Genomic DNA, 24,702 nt, shown 5'->3' with positions numbered 1-24,702 from the left:
TTGTACAGCTTTAAAAGGGTTGAAATGTCCCTAATGAATTTTTTACTCAGGTGAGATCGAACGACTAGTCCACGTTTGAAGTCACTGAGTTCTTTCGTTTTTTGAACTTGAACGACTTGTACAAACTTCAGGAGGTGATTACTTCCAGAAATTGGAACAAAGTAGTTCGTATGAGTGTGTGTCCAGAAATCCATATTTTCCTCCACAGCTGGCACTGTGCCATTAACATTCCCCCGGAATACGTACTGTATTCTGTCTTGTTGTAGACTGATATGCTGTGTGTGGCTCTATGGGTACTACAACTCAAAGTATGGGGCCCGCCCCCAGTTGGTCCTTATATTTCTACTGATGCTTCCTTCACCTCTAATGATTGATTTCTTAATACGAAAAATGAAAAGTTTGGAGTCCATGTTAAATTGTTAAGAATGGTGTAACAGAATAAGTAAACCAATTTTAAGATCGGAGGAAAGCTACGGCTTTTGATATGCTACCTGCTAGCAACGGCACTAATAAAGCACTGCAGCTTTGAAATCAGTCTTCGGATTATGGATAGCTTTACTTTATAACTGGAATGTTTGATGTTTAGAGCTATTAATTTTTAAAAAGAAATACTAAATGGTATTCGACTGCAGTCGAACAAATAGAATGGTCGAAAGACTGTCCAGATGCATTGAGGTAAGTACCCTAGAGAAAGAATAACAGCTGAATTACCAAACATTTGTAAGTGCTTGTCAGGTTTAGTGAAAGGGGGTGCGCAGAAATGCCGGTTATGAAGCAGCGCCAAGAGTCTGCCCGTATTACATAACGGAGCAGCACACAGTGGCAGTCCGAGTACACCGGACAGGCGCCGCCAGCCTAGCAAACGTGTGCTGGGCGCAGCAGGTGGCCGACGCACTAGGACTAGACGGAAGTGCAGGGCGTGCACGCTGGATGCTCTCCATGATTTCTTAAACGATTTTAAAGAAACTATTCAGTTACTAAAAATGATTCTTTCGCATCTAGTAGCTTTCATTCGTCAGCTTCTTGGTGAACTGTCCATTATTTCGTTAACAGGCCTAGTTATCGTAACATTTCGGGGTTAAATAACCAGCTACACGAAAATCGAATAGACTGCACTGAAAAATAGGTATTGCTATGAGTTTGGATTTGGTGTATTTTAACCTATAAATTACTGCATATGAAAAGTGGCTAACATATTGAAATTTTTTTTAAACTTCGGAAGATATCTGTAACTAGCATTCTCTCTAATCTCGTGGGAATTTATTGTATGTAGGGTGCTCACTTCCACTCGTACATGCCCAACAATATATCAAAAATGAAATGCTCATAAAACCCCCGGTGTCTCATAAATGGTTCGTGATGTCGAAATGAGTTATTAATATATGAGTGCGCACTAGAGGAGAATATTTTACCATATGGTTAACATGTGGTACATCCTTATCTACAGAAATATGTGAGTAACCACAGACTTCATCAATGCAATAATGTATTTTTTTAAGACAGTTGATGAAACTGGAATTAGTCTTGGGTTGCAACATGTAAGTGAAGAAATCAGTTTTACAAAGAGAATTAGCTGTGTAACAACCTACTGACCTGACTCGTCCTGAGTTTCTCGTTTAATAATACACTGTTTCAGCATTCTGTCGCGATTGCAACTGCATTAGCTCCTTAGTGAGGAGAAATTGTGTAACCTCTGTTGTGTTTTGTAAAAAGAAGCAAATTTTAATATGGCAACAAAAAACATGTATTATTTAAAAATTGACTTTCATGATGCTCCTCTATAGAAAGAATGGATAAGAATTCTGAGGAAAATAAATCGTTCCATGAGTTGTAACACTGTAGCCCTGTGTATTTTTAATAATGAGCAGCTGGGGTTGAAAAGTGTCAAATGATTTTATTTCTATACGACAGTGATCTGAGAAATATGAAAACAGTTCCCGTCACAAGGAGCATCTTTTCGTTCCTATCCCCATCCATAGTGAATCCCCGACCTTTTTCACCTGAAATATCTTCTGATATATTAATGGAGAAATCTATATACATACTGATGAGTAATGGCAAGCAGCTCACAGACTGAATCAACCGCGTTTTAAGGAAAAGAACTACTGGCTTCAAGATAATAATTCTTGTGGAGACGAAATTACTGTTTCGTAGCTTTGAAGCTGCGATCACTGACGACTTGCAGAATCTTGTCAACTATTCATCAAGTTCAAAACAGATTATCACTACTTTCAGAAAACACAAAAAGATGTTTGTGCTGAATAAGTTTAGTCAGTTATTCTTTACATGAATAGGAACGAAAAGACAATATGCTATTTGGTATGAATTTTTCTTTCTTATTTCTCAGACCATTGAGGTGTTGAAAAAAAGTACATTTGTCAAGTTTTAATCCCAGCTATTCATTATGAAAGATACAATGGGTTACAGAATTCCGCTGCTATTGTAATAGAAGGAGAAATTTATTGTTGCCTCATTTGTTAACCTTTTTTTCTTTCAGGGAAGGGTTATCAGTGACACATATTGTGTAACACCTACATTTATCTCGGCGCCAATTTCAATTTTGCTTCTTTTGGCAAACTGGGGTTTACACAGCTTCACCTCGTTAATGCAGCTGCAGTTGTGACAGAATTCATAACAGTGTATTGTTAAACAAATGTTTATGAGACAGGCCAATAATTTACTAGAAAGCTCATTATTGGTATAAAAATAAAACTGTAATTTCGTCAGTTATGCTATTTACATTTCACCAACTATCAATGGCCCTTAAAAAAGTACATTATTCCATTGATAAAATGTGTGGTTATCTGCATATCGTGGTAGACTAAGTTCCACGTGTAAACCATATTGTAAAATACTGTCCTCTTTGTGTACTATCATTTGACAGAAATTATTTCGATATTTCGAACCGTTTATGTGATTCAATGAATCTGATTAATAGGTCACTATCGCTGTATTGTTTGTGGCACAGGAGAAGTTTTCTTGACTCTGGAAAAAATATACATCTCTTCCCAAGTTTTACAAAAATTTAAAAAATAAATCTCTTCGCAGTTCAAATAAAAATTCAATAGGCTGCCTATATTTCACAGACAGAAATGTATGAACCTAATATGACGGAACGTAAACTCATACCGATCCCAATTTTTCATTGCAAATTATTCAAATTTCGTGTGATGGGCCGCTTAATTACCAAATATAAAATCATGTGAAAAAGCTTGCAGAGCAGCTGGAGGCGGGTGAGATATTAGTCATACAGTCACTGCTGGACTTTCACTAGCGAGCTCATCATCGTTCTCTCTGTGCACCTCCAGGCGCATATAACAGAGTTTGGTCGCGAGGGGAAGGGAATCAGCACGCAGACTACTGGCTTTCGTTGAATTCTCACTCTTACACGAGAAGCTATGGCGGTTGCAGCACAAGGAATAACAGCTGTTTGGACATACGCTAGACCCGGAGAGATTGGTTCTACACAAACTCTGAAACTGAGCTGCATACATTTGGTGATTCGGTTGGTGTTATCTGGGATACCTTCCGTAGTGCAGGCATGCAGCCTCTCAACTGTTCCTACTGTGTCAGTCGAGAAAAATATCAACTCGGCTACATGTAGTTCTTGGTATGAGTACCGCACCAACGCACCTGCGTTTTACTGCTATCGCTCCAACATCAGTGTACTTCATGGAAAAGCACGAAGTGTATTATGAGAGAATGACATTGTGTATTCCATTCTGATGATAAAGTGATGCAGCCTTATGTAAGAATGTTTCATTTTTGTTGCAGGTGTGATCCTTGAAGGAGAAAGAGGTTACACATCACAGAAGAGGGTACACCTTCATAAAAAAAAGGATGGTAAGCATTCACCAATCAAGTTCACCATCAAGCGGCTGTAGGAAAAGTTCTAGAACACAGGAAATATGGAAGATGTAGGAAAAGTGCTCAGTCAAATGTGCTAAACACCAGAAAAATTGATCTCACGCATGCTGCACGTTCTCTGAGTCCTATGATGATGTGTGACATCTTTCAAATCAGTCTGGTCTTTATGGTGTTAATCTACAAACGACGTTGGCAGAAATGTTGAATGCGTCCGTACATAATTCGAGCTGTTTAATAAGTTGTTTTGGTGTTATAACTTGCACGTTATGAAAGTATTCCATTTGCTGCATTGAAAAGTGATCAAAAACGCGTTGTTATTGGTACGATTTGTTATAATTAAATGTTAGTTAATGACATATAGGTGGTTAAAGTCTCAAGGACATCGTAACATCTCCTAAAATATTCCCGAACGTTTTTATTAATTTAATAGCAGTATGTGCCGCAATACCCAATGTTATCTGTGTATGTAAGAGTTCTCTCTCTCTCTCTCTCTCTCTCTCTCTCTCTCTCTCTCTCACACACACACACACACACACACACACACACACACACACACGAGCGAGTGAGTGTGTTCGATTTTGTAAACTTGCCAGGGAACATGGGCCAATGAACTACTAGATTGCATTCTATGTCACAGCCCAATTGGATTTCAACTGAGCATTTTTTATACATTCATCCGTAAAAATTTCAAATTTTTGGGAGACATAAATTCTTGATTAATATTGTGTGTAATTGTCGGTGGACATCCAAACACACACACACACACACACACACACACACACACACTCTTACAGGAAGTCTAGAAAATTAAAAAAAACACTGCAGTAAACAAATGAAATAAAAGATTTTTTTGCTTTATCTATAGAGGAAGTGCATTACAGTCCTGTACTTTCTTGTTTCAAGTCTTGTATTCCACACATTCTAAAAAGTCCTGCTACTGAACAGAAACGGTAGTCTAATAAGAGTGGTGTTGCAGTTTTGCCAAAAACTGAGAATGATTAAATAATTTTTATTTATGTGGAAGATTATTCTAAATTTGTATCGCACTATTTGTAATATTTAAAAAAAAGTACTTACTGACTGGAATGAAACTTTTCAGTTTGCCTTGAATCATCATGCTCATGGGTACTTTAGTTTTTATTTATGTGTACTGCAGACAGAACAACGTGGCTAGCATTGGACAAGGGAAAAAAGTGTGCGTTTTAATAGATCTAACGTAGTAGTATTACGCGTCCATTTTCGTAAACAAACTGTATGATTTGCGCGCCAGATACGACCGAGAACCATCCCCAGCGAGCTCTGCGGCCGCAAATCACGATGAGGCCCACGTTCCGTATAGTAACGAACTCGTTTTTATGCGTGCAACAACCGCGATGGAAACCATGTTCGGCAGCTTCAAGATGAGAAACACGTCGCGTGCGATGACGGCTTTAGCATGCAGTTTCAGTGGAGCGGGCAAAGCAGCATGGCAGTCGGATCAGAGCAGGGCAGAGCTTGCGAAACCGAACCGTAGTACTGCATGGGTATGATAATAGCGGCACTGGAAGCAGAGCGGTACAATACTGACGGATCAAAATTTTTTCCCCGCAGAGCTGCGACCAGTGTTCGAGTAACTCCAGCTGCGTTCGGGCAGCTCCGGCAGAATTCGCCTGTTGCTACAGATACTTTAGCATTGTGTGGACACTTTGATACGGCCGTTTAAAGTAGGGAGGGGGGTTCGTCGTTTTTAACTATGATTGCGTAGGGTATCGGTAGTGACCTGGCCTATGCTACCTCGTTTACTGTGCTGTTAACCTCAATAAGAAATTGGGGCAGCCATTACTGAATGAATATGTTCTCCTCTTTGCTTTGCGATGTACGTTATTTTGGAACGAATTACCCTTCTCCATGCCATTTAAGTGATACGAGTACCGAGTACGACTTCCACAGCCAGGCGCCTATGCAGGGCTCGGTTCTGGGTTGGAGTTGGGTGTTCACAATTTGTTTATTGTCTCTCTGTCAGCTTCTACTACTCCTCTCCCCTCCCCCAAATATAACTAGCCGCCACCGCCACATTTAACGTGCCAGCGGTATATGCCAATAATACTAACAAATAAGGTATGGGAAATGTTTTAATATATTAATAATAGTTTAAGTGCTATAAAATATTTAAAAGTAATAATAATAATCTGTTTACATCAGTGAATAATTCATTGCTTTAACATAAAGTCCAAGAAACTGCAGTTCAGAGAAATAACAATTTTTTGAAATTTGGAAATTTGTGGTAAGTTTCTGTGGTGTCACCGCCAGACACCACACTTGCTAGGTGGTTGCCTTTAAATCGGCCGCGGTCCATTAGTATACGTCGGACCCGCGTGTCGCCACTGTCAGTGGTTGCAGACCGAGCGCCACCAATCGGCAGGTCTAGAGAGACGTCCTGGCACTCGCCCCAGTTGTACAGCCGACGTTAATAGCAATGGTTCACTGACAAATACGCTCTCATTTGCCGAGACGATAGTTAGCATAGCCTTCAGCTGCGTCATTTGCTACGACCTAGCAAGGCGCCATTATCAATAGATATTTAACTTGTGATGCCTGTACCGTCAGACCGATGTACACCACTTATGGATTAAAGTTAAGTATTACATCAACTACGTACTTTATTTGCCCCTAAAAATTCCCTTAACTGTTCCAGACCTCACGCCAGTCTGCGTGAGCTTAACGCGTGCCTTTCGGCTTCCTCTCATAGTGACTTGGCTGTCTTGCCAAGTCACAACAGTTTCTATGGGGCCAAACTGCTGAGGTCATCGGTCCCTAGGCTTACACACTACTTAATCTAACTTAAACTAACTTACGCTAAGGATAACACACACAAACACACACACACACACACACACACACACACACACACACACACACACACGCCCGAGGGAGGACTCGAACCTCCGACGAGAGGGGAGCCGCGCGAACCGTGGAAAGGCGCCCTAGACCACGCGGCTACTTCTCGTGGCCACAGGTTTTGAAAAGCATACTTCTGAAAATTTGAGAAGTTCACGTGTCACTTTTAATTTAAGATCTATAATACCATCAAACTATTACAACTTTGACAGCGTCATGTTTTTCACGATATCAAATCGAAGTGTGCAGCCGCAGTCATTGGTATTTCACTAAGCACTACGGTTGTGAACACTTGTGTGCAGACTATAGCTATACGTGTTAAATGCAATGGACAAATAATTAGTCACCTCCAGGAGACATGACGCTAATACCGTGTGAAATCACTACTAGCCTTGATAATGGCCTCAATTCGGCGAGAAAAAGAGGCCACACGTGTATGCAGGTTTGCCATATCCAGCTGAAGATACTCATCGAGAATTAGATCCGGCAGACATAATAAATCTTGGGGATGCTGACTGCTACTTTTCCCCCTTTCCCACGTAGTCGAAGGCAATTTCTATGGGACTGACAGACGACTTAGCGCGGCCTGTCTAACTGCTATAGAAAGCGTGAATGTTCGTCAAACCAGGAGCGTACGCATGCTGCTCTCTGAACACGGCAGTTGTCATCTTGCAAAGTGGGAGTGTCCACTGCTTACACATATCGTAATGTACAGCGCGCTACTTGCAAGTCATACACGTATGACTGTGCATTCACATCTTGGATCAGAAAGTCCGGCGGCGCAAAACTGTTTGGAATTCGCGATGGCTTTCCAAGACTTTACATTTTTGTGTGTTGGTGCGCTTGCCCTTTCGGCTGAAGAAAGGAAAACTCACAAAACGCAGCGAATACAGTGACGGACTCCACATAACACTCAGGATCAAATAGGCATTCTGAAACAAACATGGCGGCATGGTACCAAGGATAGTACTGTGCATGCACAAGCTCCGCTTCTTGTCGAGTATGTCGCGATAAACCTATACTCAAAATGATGCAACTTGTATACGCGGGAAGGTTCGGATACAAGTTGCGTGAACTTTTGTGTCAGATGATGTATCGCGACATGTCAGACTGACACGACGCTCATACAAGTTGCGATACATGTATCCCAGTGTAAACGTACGTTTAGACCTACATTAGGCTGTCGGTGCGTCTGGTGTCTCGCCAGCTACTGTACAGTTTCTGGACCGCTACGGTCGCAGGTTCGAATCCTGCCTCGCGCATGGATGTGTGTGGTGTCCTTAGTTAGGTTTACATAGTTCTAAGTTCTAGGGGACTGATGACCTTAGATGTTAAGTCCCATAGCGCTCAGAGCCATTTTTTTTACAGTTTCTGTGTTGTTTGACAGTTACTTGTGCCATAATGAACAATGAATGGCCTTTTGCTTTGTACCCGACTCCAGATATACTTTGCACACAGCTCCCTTCGCAATGTTCGCTCGGAAACTGGTTGATATTTATGGTCGTGCATATAAGTACGGCAGCAATTGCCGTCCGGTTCCAATCCAATAGCCGCTGATAACCCGTATCGCTCCTATCTGGTTCCTATCGGTTAGGATCTTCTTACCACCACTGTTATTACACCACGTTATATGTCTACGAGTGGTACACCATTCCTTGAGGACACGTTGGACAGTCAGCGATGAAGCGCCACCAAATTGTACAACTTCATTCATCATGTGGTCCAAATACGACAGCCCCTTTCTGCCAAGTGTCCACATCCACTCTTCTCACTGTGCACAAGCACGCTACTTTATTGACATGACTTGTGGCACCGATGGATGGTCACATAACCACATCGTAGCGGCTCTACACTATGTACAGCGTTACAAAATGAAGTGTGATTTGCTTGGCGAGTTTACATAATTGTACGTGTGATTTGCTTGGCGAGTTTACATAATTGTACGCGAAGCGACGTTGCAGTGGAACGCACGCTCCATTACAATCTGGGCCCGACATTGCCTGGCCTTCCAAAGTGAAATTCAGCAGGGCAGCGCCAGCCTCAGAGGACGTTGTCTGTCCGCCCCCTGGGCGTTCTCTCGACTGGACGCAGTTGGAGAGGCGGAGGCGACGCCCCCGACGCTTCGCGCCGCCGCGAGCTAATGGCTCTCGGCCAGCGATTCGCCTCGCCCTCGCCACTGCCGAACGGCAGCCCGCAGCGCTTCATTAGCGAACCGAGACCGCGGCCCGACTGCCCGGAAAGCGCTACCGCTACGGGAATTAATTAGCTTCAATTAGATGAACCACCCTCCGTCCCCACCCTGTGCGCTCTGTCAGACAAAAGAACCGCTCTCGTTCACTGCCCCCTACCCTGTTTCCATTTTTCTTCAAAGTTGGAGACTCGACTCCGCTCATATCGGAAGTTAAATGGACGTAAAGAGGAGGAGCGAGTGGGGAACCTGGGTGCGCTCGGCAGCAGCAGCAGAAAAGTTGCTGTGCAAACTTCAGATATTGTGAACGTGCGCTGCCTCTGTACAACTTTCCAAACGCTTATAACGGGGGAAAAGCGTACCTTTGAAGCACAGTTCAATAATACCATGCTTGAATGAATTTCACAAGTGTCTGTGTCTACGTTTACTTGGTTTTGGGAGTCCTTTCCACCAAGTCTACCTCTATAATATTTGATCCTTCGTAAAATTTCGTAAAACATTTGAAGAGTGTGCATAGCATCTCAGCGACAGAAATCAACTATAGCTTTCATGCTCATCGGAATAATTTTGCTGCAAATTACTTCACAGCAGTCAAGCGATTACAGATTGCACACTTTAACTTGTCGGTTGACTTTGTGGCGCTCCAGAATATTTTCGCCAGTTGCCAACCTCAGCTACACAAAGTATTGTGTGCCAAAGCAATAAGCATCGACTATGAATGGTTGTCTTGTTCTACTTAATGACGATGGTATTTACAAAAGTGAGCGAAGAGGCGTTACCTAGTATCCTACCGTCTCCCCGTCATCTTTCCTGTCACTTCTATGTCGCATTAACCCATTACATGTTCGTTTATTTTGTAAGTTATAATATGACTGCCTTGGGAGAAGCAGGCGGAGCTTGTCCCAACAGCCCATGCACTATGAGCCGATCGAATGTGTCCTTTCCCAGCGTCCTCCGCTCGGGGGCCAAGTTCGAGCGTGCAGTCTGGACAGAACTCTCCACTGGTTAAGTCAGCCGCTCGCAGTCTTTGCATTTTACTCACAGAGAACAAGATACTTGGTTAATGTTCCTTCCTAAGGGCACAGGCAAAGATTCAGTTCGAAATGAAACCATTTCAGATTACACGGTATTAGAGTAAATATCATCACGCAGCTATTTGGACTGAGAAATTGGACGTGATACTAATGAAGACTTTGAATATTACCGCCTTGAGTTTATGGTAAAATACTTTATTTATACAACCAATTTTAGCCATCTGACGATCATCAAGTCCCTATATCCAAATAAAATAATACATAACTAACATTACAGACTTAAACTGTCGCGAACCTCTTAACTGATGTAAGTATTTACACCAACACACATGTAACAGAATGGCACATACTGACAAAGTATTCACAGTATCATGCTAGGCGAAATATAAAATCACTGTCGTCAAATGATAAAACTGTGAACAACACATTGAAAATAAATGTATTCCATAACACAGTGAGATGATCCATTGGGAAAACCACGTAACATAAAGACGTAAATAGTCCACACTTGTACAGAGTTACCTGTCATCATATCATACTATAAATTATGTCCTCAATCTATAAAAACTGTGCTATTAAGTGTACACACTGGCGTTAAAACTGTAGTCAGCGTTAACGCTGTGAACAGATTCATACCATGCACAGATGGCTCAACAGGTGATCGCTGTTCACTGGTAGAGCCAAAGATGGTCATAAAATTCTACATGCATCGATAGCGACTATCATCTTACTATTACTTCGCTGTATGTCGTCTGCTACGATAAGTACATGTGATAGTCCTAAGAGGTGTTCTATATGTTGCAACTAACAGCAATTTGCACGTGTTACAATTACAGTGGCGGTGGCAGAAAAATTTACCTCAGTTAACAGATTCGTGGCATCAAATGAAAAAAAAGTTTACTTTTACAGGTCACTATTTGTTTGTATTTAAAACGCGTTTCGAAGGTTTAAACCTCTATCATCAGGTGTATTTACATGTGTTAGTATGATACACGTGCGTGTTGTGTTACGATTTTGGGGTACCTTGTGGTCATAGGCTAATTTCTCTGTCGTAACACATCACATGTGAACTGTCATATTCTATAAGCAAAGATGGTGTCTGGAAACTATAGGTATTACCTAGTGGCTCTTAGCAGTTTACAAAATATGACAGTTTCCATGTGATAAGACAGAGAGAGGTGCCTGTGACCACTGGAGACAGCTCCACAAGGTACCCCAAAACTGCAATACAACATGCTCATATTTCATACTAACACATGTAAACCTACCTGATGATGGAGATTTAAACCTTCCAAAACGTGTTGTGGATATTTGTAAACAGTGACTGGTAACAGTAAACTTGTTTCATTCGATATCAATAACAGTCATGGCAAAACCTAACTTAAATTTTCGTATTTACATATTCTTGACACTTTAAGTATCTGATGTTACTAATGAATTTTATTTGAGACATACGAACCTGTTGAAGGTCAGACGACTAAAATTAGTTGTATAAATAAAGTACTTTACCAATAGCTCAAGGTGGTAATATGACACTTTTCAAATACGTAAGAGCTGTGGAGCACAACCTCCTGAAAACTAATCAAGACACTGAAACAAAACTATGCCGATATGAACATATTTGTGGTACTATGGTTCAATTTCAAGAACAAAAACATGCAAGGTACGAAATTAAAGTGCGACGTAACTAAGAGCCTTCCACTCTTTTTTAATGGTGACGAAAGCAAATTGGAGAAAAGAAAGCCGGCCGAAGTGGCCAAGCGGTTCTAGGCGCTTCAGTCTGGAACCGCGCGACCGCTACGGTCGCAGGTTCGAATCCTGCCTCGGGCATGGATGTGTGTGATGTCCTTAGGTTAGTTAGGTTTAAGTGGTTCTAAGTTCTAGGGGACTGATGACCTCAGATGTTAAGTCCCATAGTGCTCAGAGCCATTTGAACCATTTTTGAAGAAAAGAAACTTAAGTCGAATACAGGTCGTCGAAGTGAAATTTCTAAGTAGAACAAGAGGTTGCTCTAGTCGATTACAGATTATCGAAATCAATTTTTTGCGATAAAAATGTTGCTATAGAACAGAATGTCAAGAACTATGAGTCGAGGCAGTCCATCAAAAAATACACAAGTAACGGACGGTCGTGTAGTATCTGATACCTAAGCGCTTCGAAATTATAATATTTTCTGAAGGCTGCATTGGAATAATCTCGAAGTCATAAGAATATAAGTTCGTTGATTTTTTAATATTTTTCCACCGTTTGTATTTCGGTCGTTTAAATTTTTATAGGGTTGTATCGGACATGAAATTGTAATGTGTAAAATATTTTTATCACCAAAAAATTTTAATTGTTTCGTGAATGGCTATAAACTTGAACTTGTCCACAAGCTCACCTGGTTTCTCAAAGCTGTCAACTCGTTCTTAGCTGCTCGCTCCAGCTCGTGGATTCACATGACCGCGGCCTTAAATCTTCACGTCCTCACATAAAATCGAACTACAAGTCTTCACCGACTTTCATTTTTCTCCTATTGAATCGTCGAATTATTTTCAATTGCTCTGTATATCTGTATACTTGATTTAAGAAGTCCTCTTCATTAAAAAGACATACGCTGGCTGTTTTATTTTTTAACATGACCATAGAGTGCTATTCTTGTACGTTACTGAATATTCTCGCACAAAGACTTTTTTTTTTTCAAAACAGGTTTCATGACCACCTCTTTGCTTTCCCGTCAAGCTTTAAGTATATCACCTAAAGATGTTCTTGGAAATGAACATTTCTGACTCACCTCCCTGATTGTCATTTAAAGAAGTCTGACTTTTCCTACGACTCCCTTTATATTATTTTCATCCCATTTACGTCTTGACTTCTCATCTCTGCCTGTGAAACGAAATAAGCGTAAAAATTGAAGCGCTTGTGCTTTCTTTTTTGTCCGATAGAACCCGAATCTAGTGCGATGATAGTTTAACATTACCGTCGTTATTACTTGGGCTGTTGTCACGGACTGAGGGCCAGTGCCTGGAGTGCCAAGCCGCAATTGTGAGATTTCTGTACGATTAGTAGGACCTGTGTGCACTGCACATCACAGTTAGTAGCGAAAACTAACATGGATGGATGTGTACGGAGGAAAGGAGACGGAGGGAGGGTTTGGCAAGGGAGGAGGGGGGGAGCGGACGCTTGCGTGTGAAAATGTTCTCGAACCGGCCCTGCACGGGATCCTGTATAGAGACAGTCCCAGCCGTATCTAAAGATACAATAAAAATGTAATACTGCTTACAAACAGTACAGGACACTCTTCGAGTTAAGTAAGCGCACCGAGAAACTCTGTAGGAACAGATAACTTGTTGCTACTCCGGAAAGCATTGCGATTTTAATTCAAACTGGCGTCAGTAGTCTTGTTCCTCCATAGTTCGCACTGCAATCGTGCGTCGAGTACTCACACTAGCACTAGCATTTAGAAACAACTCTTGTCGGACACAATCCCCTGTCCGATATTACCTGCTCTTTGCCCGCCTCAACAACTAGTTGTTCTTGTTGTGGTCTTCAGTCCAGAGACTGGTTTGATGCAGTTCTCCATGCTACTCTATCCTGTGGAAGCTTCTTCATCTCTCATTACCTACTGCAACCTACATCTTTCTGGATCTGCTTAGTATATTCATCTGTTGGTCTCCCTCTACGATTTTTACCCTCCACGCTGCCCTCCAGTACTAAATTGGTGATCCCTTGATGCCTCAGAACATGTCCTACCAATCGATCCCTTCTTCTAGTCAAGTTGTGCCACAAATTTCTCTTCTCCCCAATTCCATACAGTACCTCCTCATTAGTTATGTGATCTAGCCATCTAATATGAACCCAAGGAAAGGCTTCTGTAATCAGTTTTCTCGTACAATACACGGGAAGAATCTAAAGACGTAAGAGCAGATGGAAGGAAATTCTGTAGATGATATAGTTTCAAAAGCCTAATGCGAGAAGTGAATAAATAAGAAGAAGAAGAAGGGAAATGCAACGCTCACGAAACAATTGTGTAAGTCACCACACCGAACGAAACGCAATTTTATCTGTTTCTTTCAGACTGAAGTGTTTCAGTATGATTGCTCCATCGCCTGTTTGTCCTGTGTTCAGTATGAGGTATATTATTACAGAATTAGTACAGAGATAAATACAAAGAAATGTAAGTTAACAAGCTAAAACAGCCATATTTGGTTTACAACGCCATCGACGATCACTCACTGCAGTAAGTAACAAACGACCGTTATCAAGGAGACGAATATATCTGTCCGGAAACGTTTTACGTTGAAACACCTCATAAATCTAGCCGTGGCAAAGGCAGATGCTATTTTGCGATTCATAAAAAAAATGCTAAGAATGTGTGATTCCCCCATGAAAGACGTCGCTAACAAACCAACATTCGAGCAAACCTATAGTATTCCTAGATACTTTGTGGCCTTTACCAATTTGAGTTAATGGAATACATGCAGCATAGTAGATGAAGAACTGCAGCCCTCGTCAAGAGTTCGCATAGCCAGCGTGAGAGTGTCGCAGAAATGCACAAAAGACTGCAAAAAAAAAAAAAAAATGGCTCTGAGCACTATGGGACTCAACTGCTGAGGTCATTAGTCCCCTAGAACTTAGAACTAGTTAAACCTAACTAACCTAAGGACATCACAAACATCCATGCCCGAGGCAGGATTCGAACCTGCGACCGTAGCGGTCTTGCGGTTCCAGACTGTAGCGCCTTTAACCGCACGGCCACTTCGGCCGGCCACAAAAGACTGCAGGCGCAGACTTTACAAGAAACACTATGTGGGCCACGAGAGTGTTACAAAATTTCTAGAGCGCACATCAACATACGTATTACGTCCTACAACAGGCATTCCATGTGACGACCGAAATTCGGATTTACACAGAGGATTACCGACAAGCTTACTTGCAGTATACGATCAGCAAATTCGTTTGGAAGGTGGAGCGGGGGGGGGGGGGGGGGGGGGGGGAGAGCGGCGTGTGGTCGATTGCCTAGTACAGCTGTAGCTGGACGTATATTCCGAAGATGGTACTAACTGACTGCTAGGTAAGAGACTAAACTAAACTATTTGTTTAATAAATTGAGATTGGCTTCACTTGACAGATACAAGTAGTGGAAGCTATAAATTTCTTCAGAGTGAAATTCTGTATTCTGGTCTGACGATGACCTGTCTTTCAAAGCCAAAGTTCCACTTTCTGGGTTCACATATTCAATGCGGCTCTCTACGATGGCCTGGAGAAGCAGCTGCTGTTTAGAAAGGTCAGACTGAAATATAAATGGAAAAAGACATGTGGATCTCAATGTAAGACAAACTATAGAGCTATTAAATATCTGTGTTACACTGTTTGTCAAAGTTGTATTTACTGGTAGATATGAAACAATGTGGAGAAGCCAAAATTAAATCTGTGACTGCTGAGAATGGAGATTTCACTCCCAAATTCATGTAGCTCAGCAATGAACAAAAATACAAACAATTGAAGGACTTTTATTAATAGAAAATACACGAACTTCTTTTAATCCTCCGTCTATGTTTCTTTTTCTCTCAGTATTAAACAATATACAAGTTCTTGCTTTCTGTTCTAGTATAGCGGCTATGGCTTTTGTACTTAAATATCCGTCACCTTCCTTACATGTTAATTTTAAATTGCAGTTAGTTTCGGAGTAGCGCGTCATACAAACTGACAATACCACAAAAATCGCTATATGTATTTCTACTATGATACTTCTTATCAGACCTAAATAGAGATATATCACCGAATTCGTCTCATATAGATCTATTGCAGCCGAAGAAATACGATAATATCAGTTTTTAAAAAAGTTTGTACTTCTGTTTCGATGATTAATGGAACTGCGGAAAATTGTTTACAGATAGCACGGTTACTATTCGTCTAGGTGAAATAAGATTACTTATATCTTTAATGAGTCAAAGTTATTTAAGATGAAAAAGGTTATGCGCCACGTACCACATGCAAAAGGATGCAGTGGCTGAATGACAGATAACAACATTCAGCCTAGAAATATATAGTTGGAACATCTCTTACAAGACATAGGTACCGAGTAAGAAAGCGTTTATCAAAATGAAACCAGTAAGGTGATGAAACGAATAAACATATGTGGTTTCAGGCAGTGGTGTGGAGCAACGTCTGTCCACTGGAGTTCCATCATGGCCGATGCACTGTACGACAACTACATGAGCTTCACAAAGTCTCCAGAAGATGTCTATGAGAAATGAATGTATACTATCGGACTTTTGAAGCAAAAAAATATATTATTCAACTCACAACTTCATAACAATTTTGAGAATATTGTTTGCAAATAACACAAAACTTCCTCTCCTACAAACTTCATAACGAAAATGAAAACACTACCTTACAAAACGCACTCTATGTCTCTTGCACAGTCAAATTTTCATGCGTAATGTATAGAAGGCAATGTTACGCACCCAATATGTAACAATATCTACATACAAAATACACACACACACACACACACACACACACACACACACACACACACCACACACAACATTTCAATTTTGATTTGGGACAGTGGCAACATTGTTACAGAAATAATTTAAAATAATTTCAGTTCCTCGATTCTGACCCAGGTTTTAGGGAGGCTTCCCTCGGTAGTCAGCCAACTGCCGGAACTGGAAGTCCTCTCTCAAACATTATCCATTAGGATTCCGTCTGCCTTTCTTCTCAGCCTCCTGTTATATTTGGCTGAAAAGGACATGTCCTAAAACAATCCGCCCTGTTAGTGTATATACATACTGCCTGAACAAAATGCAACTCTCTCAAGGATTGTTTCAGCGGCACTAGGGTACAATACGTGCATACTAAAGGTTTGTGCTGTTAAGTGATTCATTTGTCATATTCATCGGCGATTAGATGACGCACAGGAGGCTAGTCTGATGTGTCCTGTTTTAGCTCTGCAGGCAGCAACTGTGCTGAGTTGGGAAGTGAAGTGTTTGAAACATTCATTCAAGAATACACCCATGCCCCACCGAAGAGTACGTCATACTGAAAAGTTTAAGCCATTTGAACGGAGTCGCATTGTAGCGTGCGGGAAGCTCGATAGGTGTATCAACGGATTGCTGCACATTCTGGGCTCAATGAATCGGTGGTGTGTCGCTGCTTTCGACATTCGTCTGTGGAACGTTACCACACCTTAGACCAGGTTCTGGACGTCCAAGTGATACAGACGCACATCAAGATCGACGCATTGTGCGATCAAGGGTTTCCGACCAAACGTCATCCAGGGACAAAATCTGGGCACACGTCGCACTTGCTGTGCCGTCAGAGACGACACAAAACTGTCTACTTGCCGCAGGATTAAAATCACGTGTGCCTCTGGCCACGCTACCACTGCTACTACGACAGCGCGACGCATGGCTACTCTCGTGCCGTGAAAGAGTTGACTGGAGAGTGGAATGGCACTCTGTCGTCTTCAGTGACGAGAGTGCATCATGTCTTTATGAGAGTGATGGACGTTCTCTTGTACCGAGTTGATCTGGTGTGCGACCTATTCCAGAGTACATTTGTTCACGACACATGAGTCACATCTTAGGCACCATGCTGTGGGGGGAATCATTAGTTACAAATCGCTGTCACATTTCGTGTTTTTGCAGCGTAAGGTAACCAGTATCTGCTACATTGCATGGGGTGTTATCCCCGTGCTACCGCCATTTGTTTGACAATAGGTGACATGCTGTTTCAGCAGGATAATGCACGTCTACATACGGCTGCTGTGACGCAACGTCCTCCTCGTGGCGTACATCTACTGCACTGTCCTGCAAGAGCATACACACCCATTTTGTCACCAGAAGAGGGGCAACCTGTACTGTGACGTGTGTTTCATTTGATTTGAATATACTAACATATTCTCCTGCAACATGAGCGACCTGTCACCTCACTTGTCAATAAAATAACCTTGTCCTTGAAGATGTTGCATTTTTTCCCAGAAATGTATGTATGATAGGGCTACACTTGTTGAGCAAGTCATCGGATTTACTTCGTCAAGTATGTGAAGAAAACACTTTCACTAGAATTTCATACTTTTGTATGAGATATATTGTCGCAGAATTAAATTAAAAGTGCACTTGGAGAGGAAATAAGAACAACTGCAACATTAACAAGATGACTGGAAATACACTGCAAAACACAAGTAAAGGTTTACTATTTCGAAACGCCGCAATTGTCCTCCACTGTGACGTAAAAGTTTGAATTTTTGGTCAAGGGTGCCTACAACTTCCCTCTTGAATGATAAATACGCATGGTGGCGTGTGACGTCACCCTCGGGCTCGGCGACCCTTCAGACAGCAAGGTGTTGACACATCCGAAAAAAGGAGAGAGCTCAGAGGTTCCCGTGTGGTATAAGGTGTGTTAACGATGTCACATTGACACCAAATTTCACAACAACTCTGCCCAACGCCGCTGTGGACATGCCACACAATGGTAAGGTCGTCACACACCCTATTCTTTTGACGCTTCTGCGATGGAGGTCAGAACCACGACTCTCAGCGTTGAAATTACGCTTTTTTCTTGTGGGTGGCCGAGGACAACACTGCAGACCCCCCGCCATTCAGAATGAGGAGGTGGTATAAAGGGCCTTTATGGAACCATCCCCTTTGATTGGGCATTGATTTCAACTCATTTTGCGGTCGAAAACGACAGTTCGCAAGGTGATGAGCAACAGAACGACGTTCTTGACAACTTTCGACGCTGCTGATACACCCATGGGCAACTCAAGGCTTCTCTAAGGAGTCGTGAGCCAGCAACTACATTGAATTTGATAGCACGATGTTGGAGTGCAGTGCGACTACAGTTTTTGCTCTGGTGTACAAGACAGTACCACTAGGGACCGTTCGACGAAATATGAACGCGATCTGAAGCAGCAAAGGATGCTGATGCTTTTTCGGCCCTCCTGTTGTGACATTATCACGGAGGGGTGCGACATTAGCAAACGCGTAAATAAAATGGCAAATGGTCCCTGTAAGACCTCCAGTTCGGCAACATCCTCCGTGTTACCTGGCCACCTTTGATGATCACTTTAAAAATGAACCTTTATAGAGAAAAACTGCGACAGGGTGCTACGGACTTGCAGACAGGCAACCCCTTGACACCCCTCTCCAGATGCATACTTCTAGGCGCTAGAATATCAACGTAGCCTGTCTGCAAACGCCTTCGACTCCGGCACAGTTTGTCTGTGTGAAGGTACATTTTTAAAGTGCTCAACAAAGGTGGACGGATAGGACCTATGGTGTTGCCGAACTCGGGAGTCATAGAGGGATCCTTTGCCGTTTTATTCATGCATGTGTCAATGTCGTACACCTACGTGATCACGTTATAGAAGGGGGCGAAACAGGAGGGTTGATAAGAATAAGTTCCCTTTGCTGCTTCGAATCGTGTTCATATTTCTTCGAATGGTTTTGAACAGTCCCTAGTGGTTGCACGCCGTACTAAAGCTAAACTAAACTACTCCTGCACAGGCCATGAAGAACCAAAGGTATCTACTGGCCGCCGTGTCATCCTCAGCCCACAGGCGTCACTGGATGCGGATATGGAGCGGCATGTGGGCAGCACACCGCTCAGATTCCGAGACCGGAGCCGCTACTTCTCAATCAAGTAGCTCCTCAGTTTGCCTCACAAGGGCTGAGTGCACCCCGCTTGCCAACAGCGCTCGGCAGACCGGATGGTCATCCATCCAAGTGCTAGCTCAGCCCTACAGCGCTTAACTTCGGTGATCTGACGGGAACCGGTGTTACCACTGCGGGAAGGCCTTGGCTGCCCCCGGTACACCCAGAGTAAAAACTGCGGTCGCACTGCACTTCAAACGTCTGCAGCCACGTTCAGTGGTGTTGCTGGCCCACGATCTCCTTAGAGAGGTGTTTAATCGTCCACGAGGGTATCAGCAGTGTCAAAAGTTGTCAAGAATGTCGTCATGTTGCTCATCAGACTGAACTACCGTTTCCGACCGCGAAATGTATGTGAATCAACGCCCCAAGAAAAGGGGACCTCTATGCCACCTTCTAAGGCCTATTCGTGTCTGAAATGTTTTCATTGGCCACCTACAAGAAAACCGCGTGACATGCTGGGCGTCGCGGTTCTGATCTCCATCGCAGGGGCGTTAAAAGAAGGGACGAAATGTGGATAAAAGGGGGATATCACGACCTTCCCATGGAGTAATACGTCCACGGTGGCGTTGGGTAGAATTATGGCGATATTTGATGCCAATTCGACATTATTAATCCACTTTAAACCTCACATGAACTTCAGCCTTTATTCGCATGTGTCAGCACCTTGCTATTTGAAGCGTCGCCAAGTCCGAGGGTGACATTGATGAGGTCACGCCTTTGTCCCATTACAGAGGAAGGTTGTAGGCACCTTTAAGCCACGTTTCAAACTTCTACGTTGCAAAGGGGGCCAATTACAGCGTGTCGAAAAAGTGATGTTTTAGTTGTGTTTTTCACTGTAGTTCCGATGCCCCAGTTCTGATCAAGGTTTCAGTAGGTTTCCCTTGGTTGTCACACAAATACTGGAAAGCCCCCCATACTGTGAAAATATATATTTAAAAAAAATCACCATATGAGGGGCTTTCCAGTATTTGTCTGGCAACCAAGGGAAACCTAATGAGACCTTGATAAGAACTTGGGCACCGGAACTCATATATATATATATATATATATATATATATATATATATATATATATATATATATATATATATATATATATATATATATATCTCCTTCCAACACAGCCTAACACGTTCCCGGCCGGAGTGGCCGAGCGGTTCTAGGCGCTACTGTCCGGAACCGCGCGACCGCTACGGTCGCAGGTTCGAATCCTGCCTCGGGCATGGATGTGTGTGATGTCCTTAGGTTAGTTAGGTTTAAGTAGTTCTAAGTTCTAGGGGACTGATGACCTGAGAAGTTAAGTCCCATAGTGCTCAGAGCCATTTGAACCTACCACGTCCCCTCTCAACCATATCCTAACGTACCCTATAGTTTTTCCCCCGTTCCACCAGCTACCCCTCCCCTCCTACGCAATAAATATTAGATGCCTTCTGCATCTTCTTATCAGGATCGCGCACATCAATGTTTATAATACATAACCAGAACCACCGTTACATCGCAACAGCACTGGTTCGATCCTCTCTATCTATTCTTACTCGTAATTTATGTAGAGCATCCATTTATATCGCTAATCCAAAAAATTGTCATGTATAGCTTTTAAAATCAAAATCATCATATTATTTATTTCACAGTATACGGCAATGTAAAGCCTGTAGCGATTAAGCCGGATAGCGGTTTCATCCGCTTGCAGCCTGCCCTTGGGAAACTGAAATAACAACAAAGAAAAAATTCCAGTAATTACAGGATTCTGGATACACCCAATGAGACTTTTTTTTTGTTTTTCTGTTACTAAAACACAGCTGGTGAGATTGAAACCATATAAGTGAAGAGGTAAACAGTGCGGTAACTTTTATGCCCAACACCGGTTGGTACAGCGGAAACATCTCACTGAAGCGACGGTATGCACAGGCGTTTTTTAATTCCACACTGCAGCACAGGTATAGAGCTAGTAGTATGTAGGTGAATATCCTCTACACTAGCCGACTGCGTCCTTGCAAGAATATATAAAGGTAGTGTTACCACTAACTCACTACTCGAGCAATGAAGAGAAAAAAAAATCTGAACTATGTTGCTGCTATCACTTTTGTTTGAACTTTAACTTTTTATTACCTATCATTACGTACCTAACTTTCCTCCCGATTGGTTAAATGTCTGCAGAAAAAACAAAATGGGATTTTTGGGTCCGTCTTGATGAACACTGTTTCCTCTCCCCAAACTAGTTTCGGAAAATTTTTGCTAACGTCAGTGGATTTTATTTTAACATGTATGAAATACAGAATTATTACATAGCGGAACAGGTGAATTTTTAACTGTTGTTTTGAGTTCTCAGCCGGTGATACCATACTTTCTACTTTTTACATTTCCCACAATCGCTACGTGGAAAGTCAGTTTTGAGTTTCTCATTAAGAAAACCAACTGCAACATGAGCCTTTGCCAATAATCAAACTTAAATTATGACTTAACATAACATCTGTCTTTTAAAATTGTGGAAATAGAGCTGTAATGGAAAGATTCGACGAATGTCAAGAGAGTGTACCATGCGTGATAATACATTATCCTCTGTTATCCTAAGTTAACGTATTCCACTAGGTAACCATTCCACAGATAGAGGCCCAACTACACCGACAAAATTTAAGAAGTTCTTCAGGAATAGTTATTTTTTAATTATTTCAGTATAGGGAACTTGTGGTCTCCGGTGCCTCGTTACCGAGTAATTGCATTTCATTAGATTTCTTACCCCATTTACTTTCTGTCTGGATCACACTAAAAATATCTGGACAGCACTGCAAATGTCGGTACGCGATGTGTGCCTCATTTGAAATCAAACTTGTTCCATTCAGTCACGGTATTTGCTGTTGACAACAGTAATACCCACTTTACGCTTCACATGCAGGCTTGCATTCAGTACTTCTCTGTTCTGACTCGGGCTTGTGTGTCCGGCAATGTTAGTTTCGTGTTAAAAGTGACACACAGTAATATGGGCAGGTTTACTGATGAAGAGATGGTCGATACTCGTCTTGCGTATGGTTTCGTTGAATGCAATGGGAGAGTGACACAACGCCGCCATCCTGAACTGTTCCCGCAGTGAAGACAATCACGTCATAGTTCGTGCGCGTCTGAGGGTTTTTCAATTACTCTGTATTTTGTGTTGTATGTAGCGTTGCGCTCTACCGAAACCACGCTTGGAGGTGACGACTTTTTTTTTTTTTTTACTTAATTAAAACCGAACGCCATTCAGTTTGTTCAATGTGTGTTCCATATCCTTAAGACATATAAATTACATTTCAGCAGTAATAAAAATTTGTTGATCACGTAACTTCTACGCTTTAACCAAAGCAATTACTTTTGATGCAAGTAGCGTTTACATGAACAAACGTGAAGAACTCATTATTATTGTTACTATTATTATTATTATTATTATTATTATTACTATTGTACTCAATAGAACGTTCTTCAGCAGGATCAAAGGTAAGAGTTCATTTTGTTATTGATACGTGCGAAAGCTGTTCATGAATGATACAAGTATGTTTCGTATAAGCTCGACGAAGTACTTAGGCAATGTTTTATACGTTTTTGTTTCACGTTGCAAATCAACAATTTTCGAATAAAACCTGGATTAAATAATGACATTTTCAATTTTGCTATAAATATTGTTTATTTTTAAATAAATGACAGGGGGATAAATATGTAGGTTAAAAATGTTTCGCAGGTTACGCGTCCTTTATACTACAAAGACACTGGTCGCATACACAAAGTGAACGGAATGGGGTAACGCCCGACAAGTATGCAACACACCTAACGTGCAGGTAAAGCAGTTACGATATAAACTACCAAAACTGCTACGATAACTACCGTAGACTATGCTTGCTTGTGATAGTCTACAGTAGCCTACAGCTGATTAGGAACTCTAGTTGTACATTTCGGTGAGTGCTATTGCAGAATTTTTCACTTTTATGCAGTTGTTTTCACAATAACAAAGGTAACTAGGAGTAATAAATCAAATAAAAGATAATTGTTCTGTTTAAGGAGCCACTGGAGACCACAGATCACTAGTGGCAAAATAGAAAACATCCGCTAACAGCTTCCTGTGTGTGTTAATCCAGTATGCTTATAGGATAAAAGAAAGACTACTGATGTTGCCGACCATATGCCGAAACTAATCTGAGAAGATAAAAATGTCTTCATATCAAGACGGACGTACAGATCCTATACTGTCTGTAGTTTCTTTTACGAATCTACGTTGTGTGATTACTAGTTTATAGTCAACTAGAGTCTAATTTTTCACTGTTGGCAGTGTTTCAGAAAGCTTGCGTTTGTAATATTGCGCATTAGCGTTGCACGCAGAAACATATTCTAGCACGGTTTGTTTTTCACTTGCAAGGTACACTTTTGGTCGGTGCTGGCGGTCCGGCACACGGCGGACGCCGAATACTTGGACGGCGACGACGTCTTCTGCCCGCTGCGACGGCTTCGGCGAGGAACAAGACCTGCTAGTGGGTGACTAGAAGCGATCACGTACCGACTCGCCGGCCGCCGCTACCCCGGTCGTCGGCGCCGGAGTCGCTGCTGGAGCCTCCTCCTCGTGCTCCAGGTCGGACGCGGCGGGCGACAGCGACCCGGAGCTGCTGAACATGGAGTTGTCGTCGAGCGTGGGCGTCGCCTGGCTCAGGCCCTCCAGCTCCTGCAACACACGGCCGGCGCGCGTCAGGCCGCTGCTGGCGCGGCAGGGGGCGGAGCTGCGCCTTGCGGGATTCCACAGAGTTTTCCCGTGTGAAAAGCACACGGCGTTGACCATTTTCTGTTGCGCTACATTCATATTAGTATGTTCCCGAATCATATCGGTAGTGTTATGCACTTTTCAGACGGGTAATCACGGGAAAATGGCTACATAATCTGGAAGTAGCTGTGTGACAAAGTAGACTAAATGTACACTACTGGCCATTAAAATTGCTACACCACGAAGATGACGTGCTACGGACGCCACAGGAAGAAGATGCTGTGATATGCAAAGGATTAGCCGGTGGCGACACCTGCAACGTGCTGACATAAGGAAAGTTTCCAACCGATTTCTCATACACAAACAGCAGTTGACC

General features: G+C 42.3%; 1 protein-coding gene and 1 long non-coding RNA gene across 2 annotated transcripts in view; one reads left to right on the top strand and one right to left on the bottom strand.

Annotated features, from left to right (window-relative positions):
* Positions 1-4,269, top strand: part of LOC124795503 — a 122,592-nt gene extending 118,323 nt beyond the window's left edge. The window contains exon 4 of the long non-coding RNA XR_007016707.1: positions 3,775-4,269. This is a non-coding gene — a long non-coding RNA (uncharacterized LOC124795503). The remainder of the gene's footprint in view (positions 1-3,774) is intronic.
* The window catches only part of LOC124795948 (multiple PDZ domain protein), a 1,551,599-nt gene extending 1,527,153 nt beyond the window's left edge, over positions 1-24,446 (bottom strand). Inside the window, exon 1 of the mRNA XM_047260028.1 lies at positions 24,129-24,446. Coding sequence (XP_047115984.1) covers positions 24,129-24,446 — 318 coding nt within the window. The remainder of the gene's footprint in view (positions 1-24,128) is intronic.
* Positions 24,447-24,702: the final 256 nt, after the last annotated feature.

This window comes from Schistocerca piceifrons, chromosome 4 (genome assembly GCF_021461385.2).
Source record: "Schistocerca piceifrons isolate TAMUIC-IGC-003096 chromosome 4, iqSchPice1.1, whole genome shotgun sequence".
Taxonomy (NCBI): domain Eukaryota; kingdom Metazoa; phylum Arthropoda; class Insecta; order Orthoptera; family Acrididae; genus Schistocerca; species Schistocerca piceifrons.
This window is presented reverse-complemented; position numbering and strand designations above follow the sequence as displayed.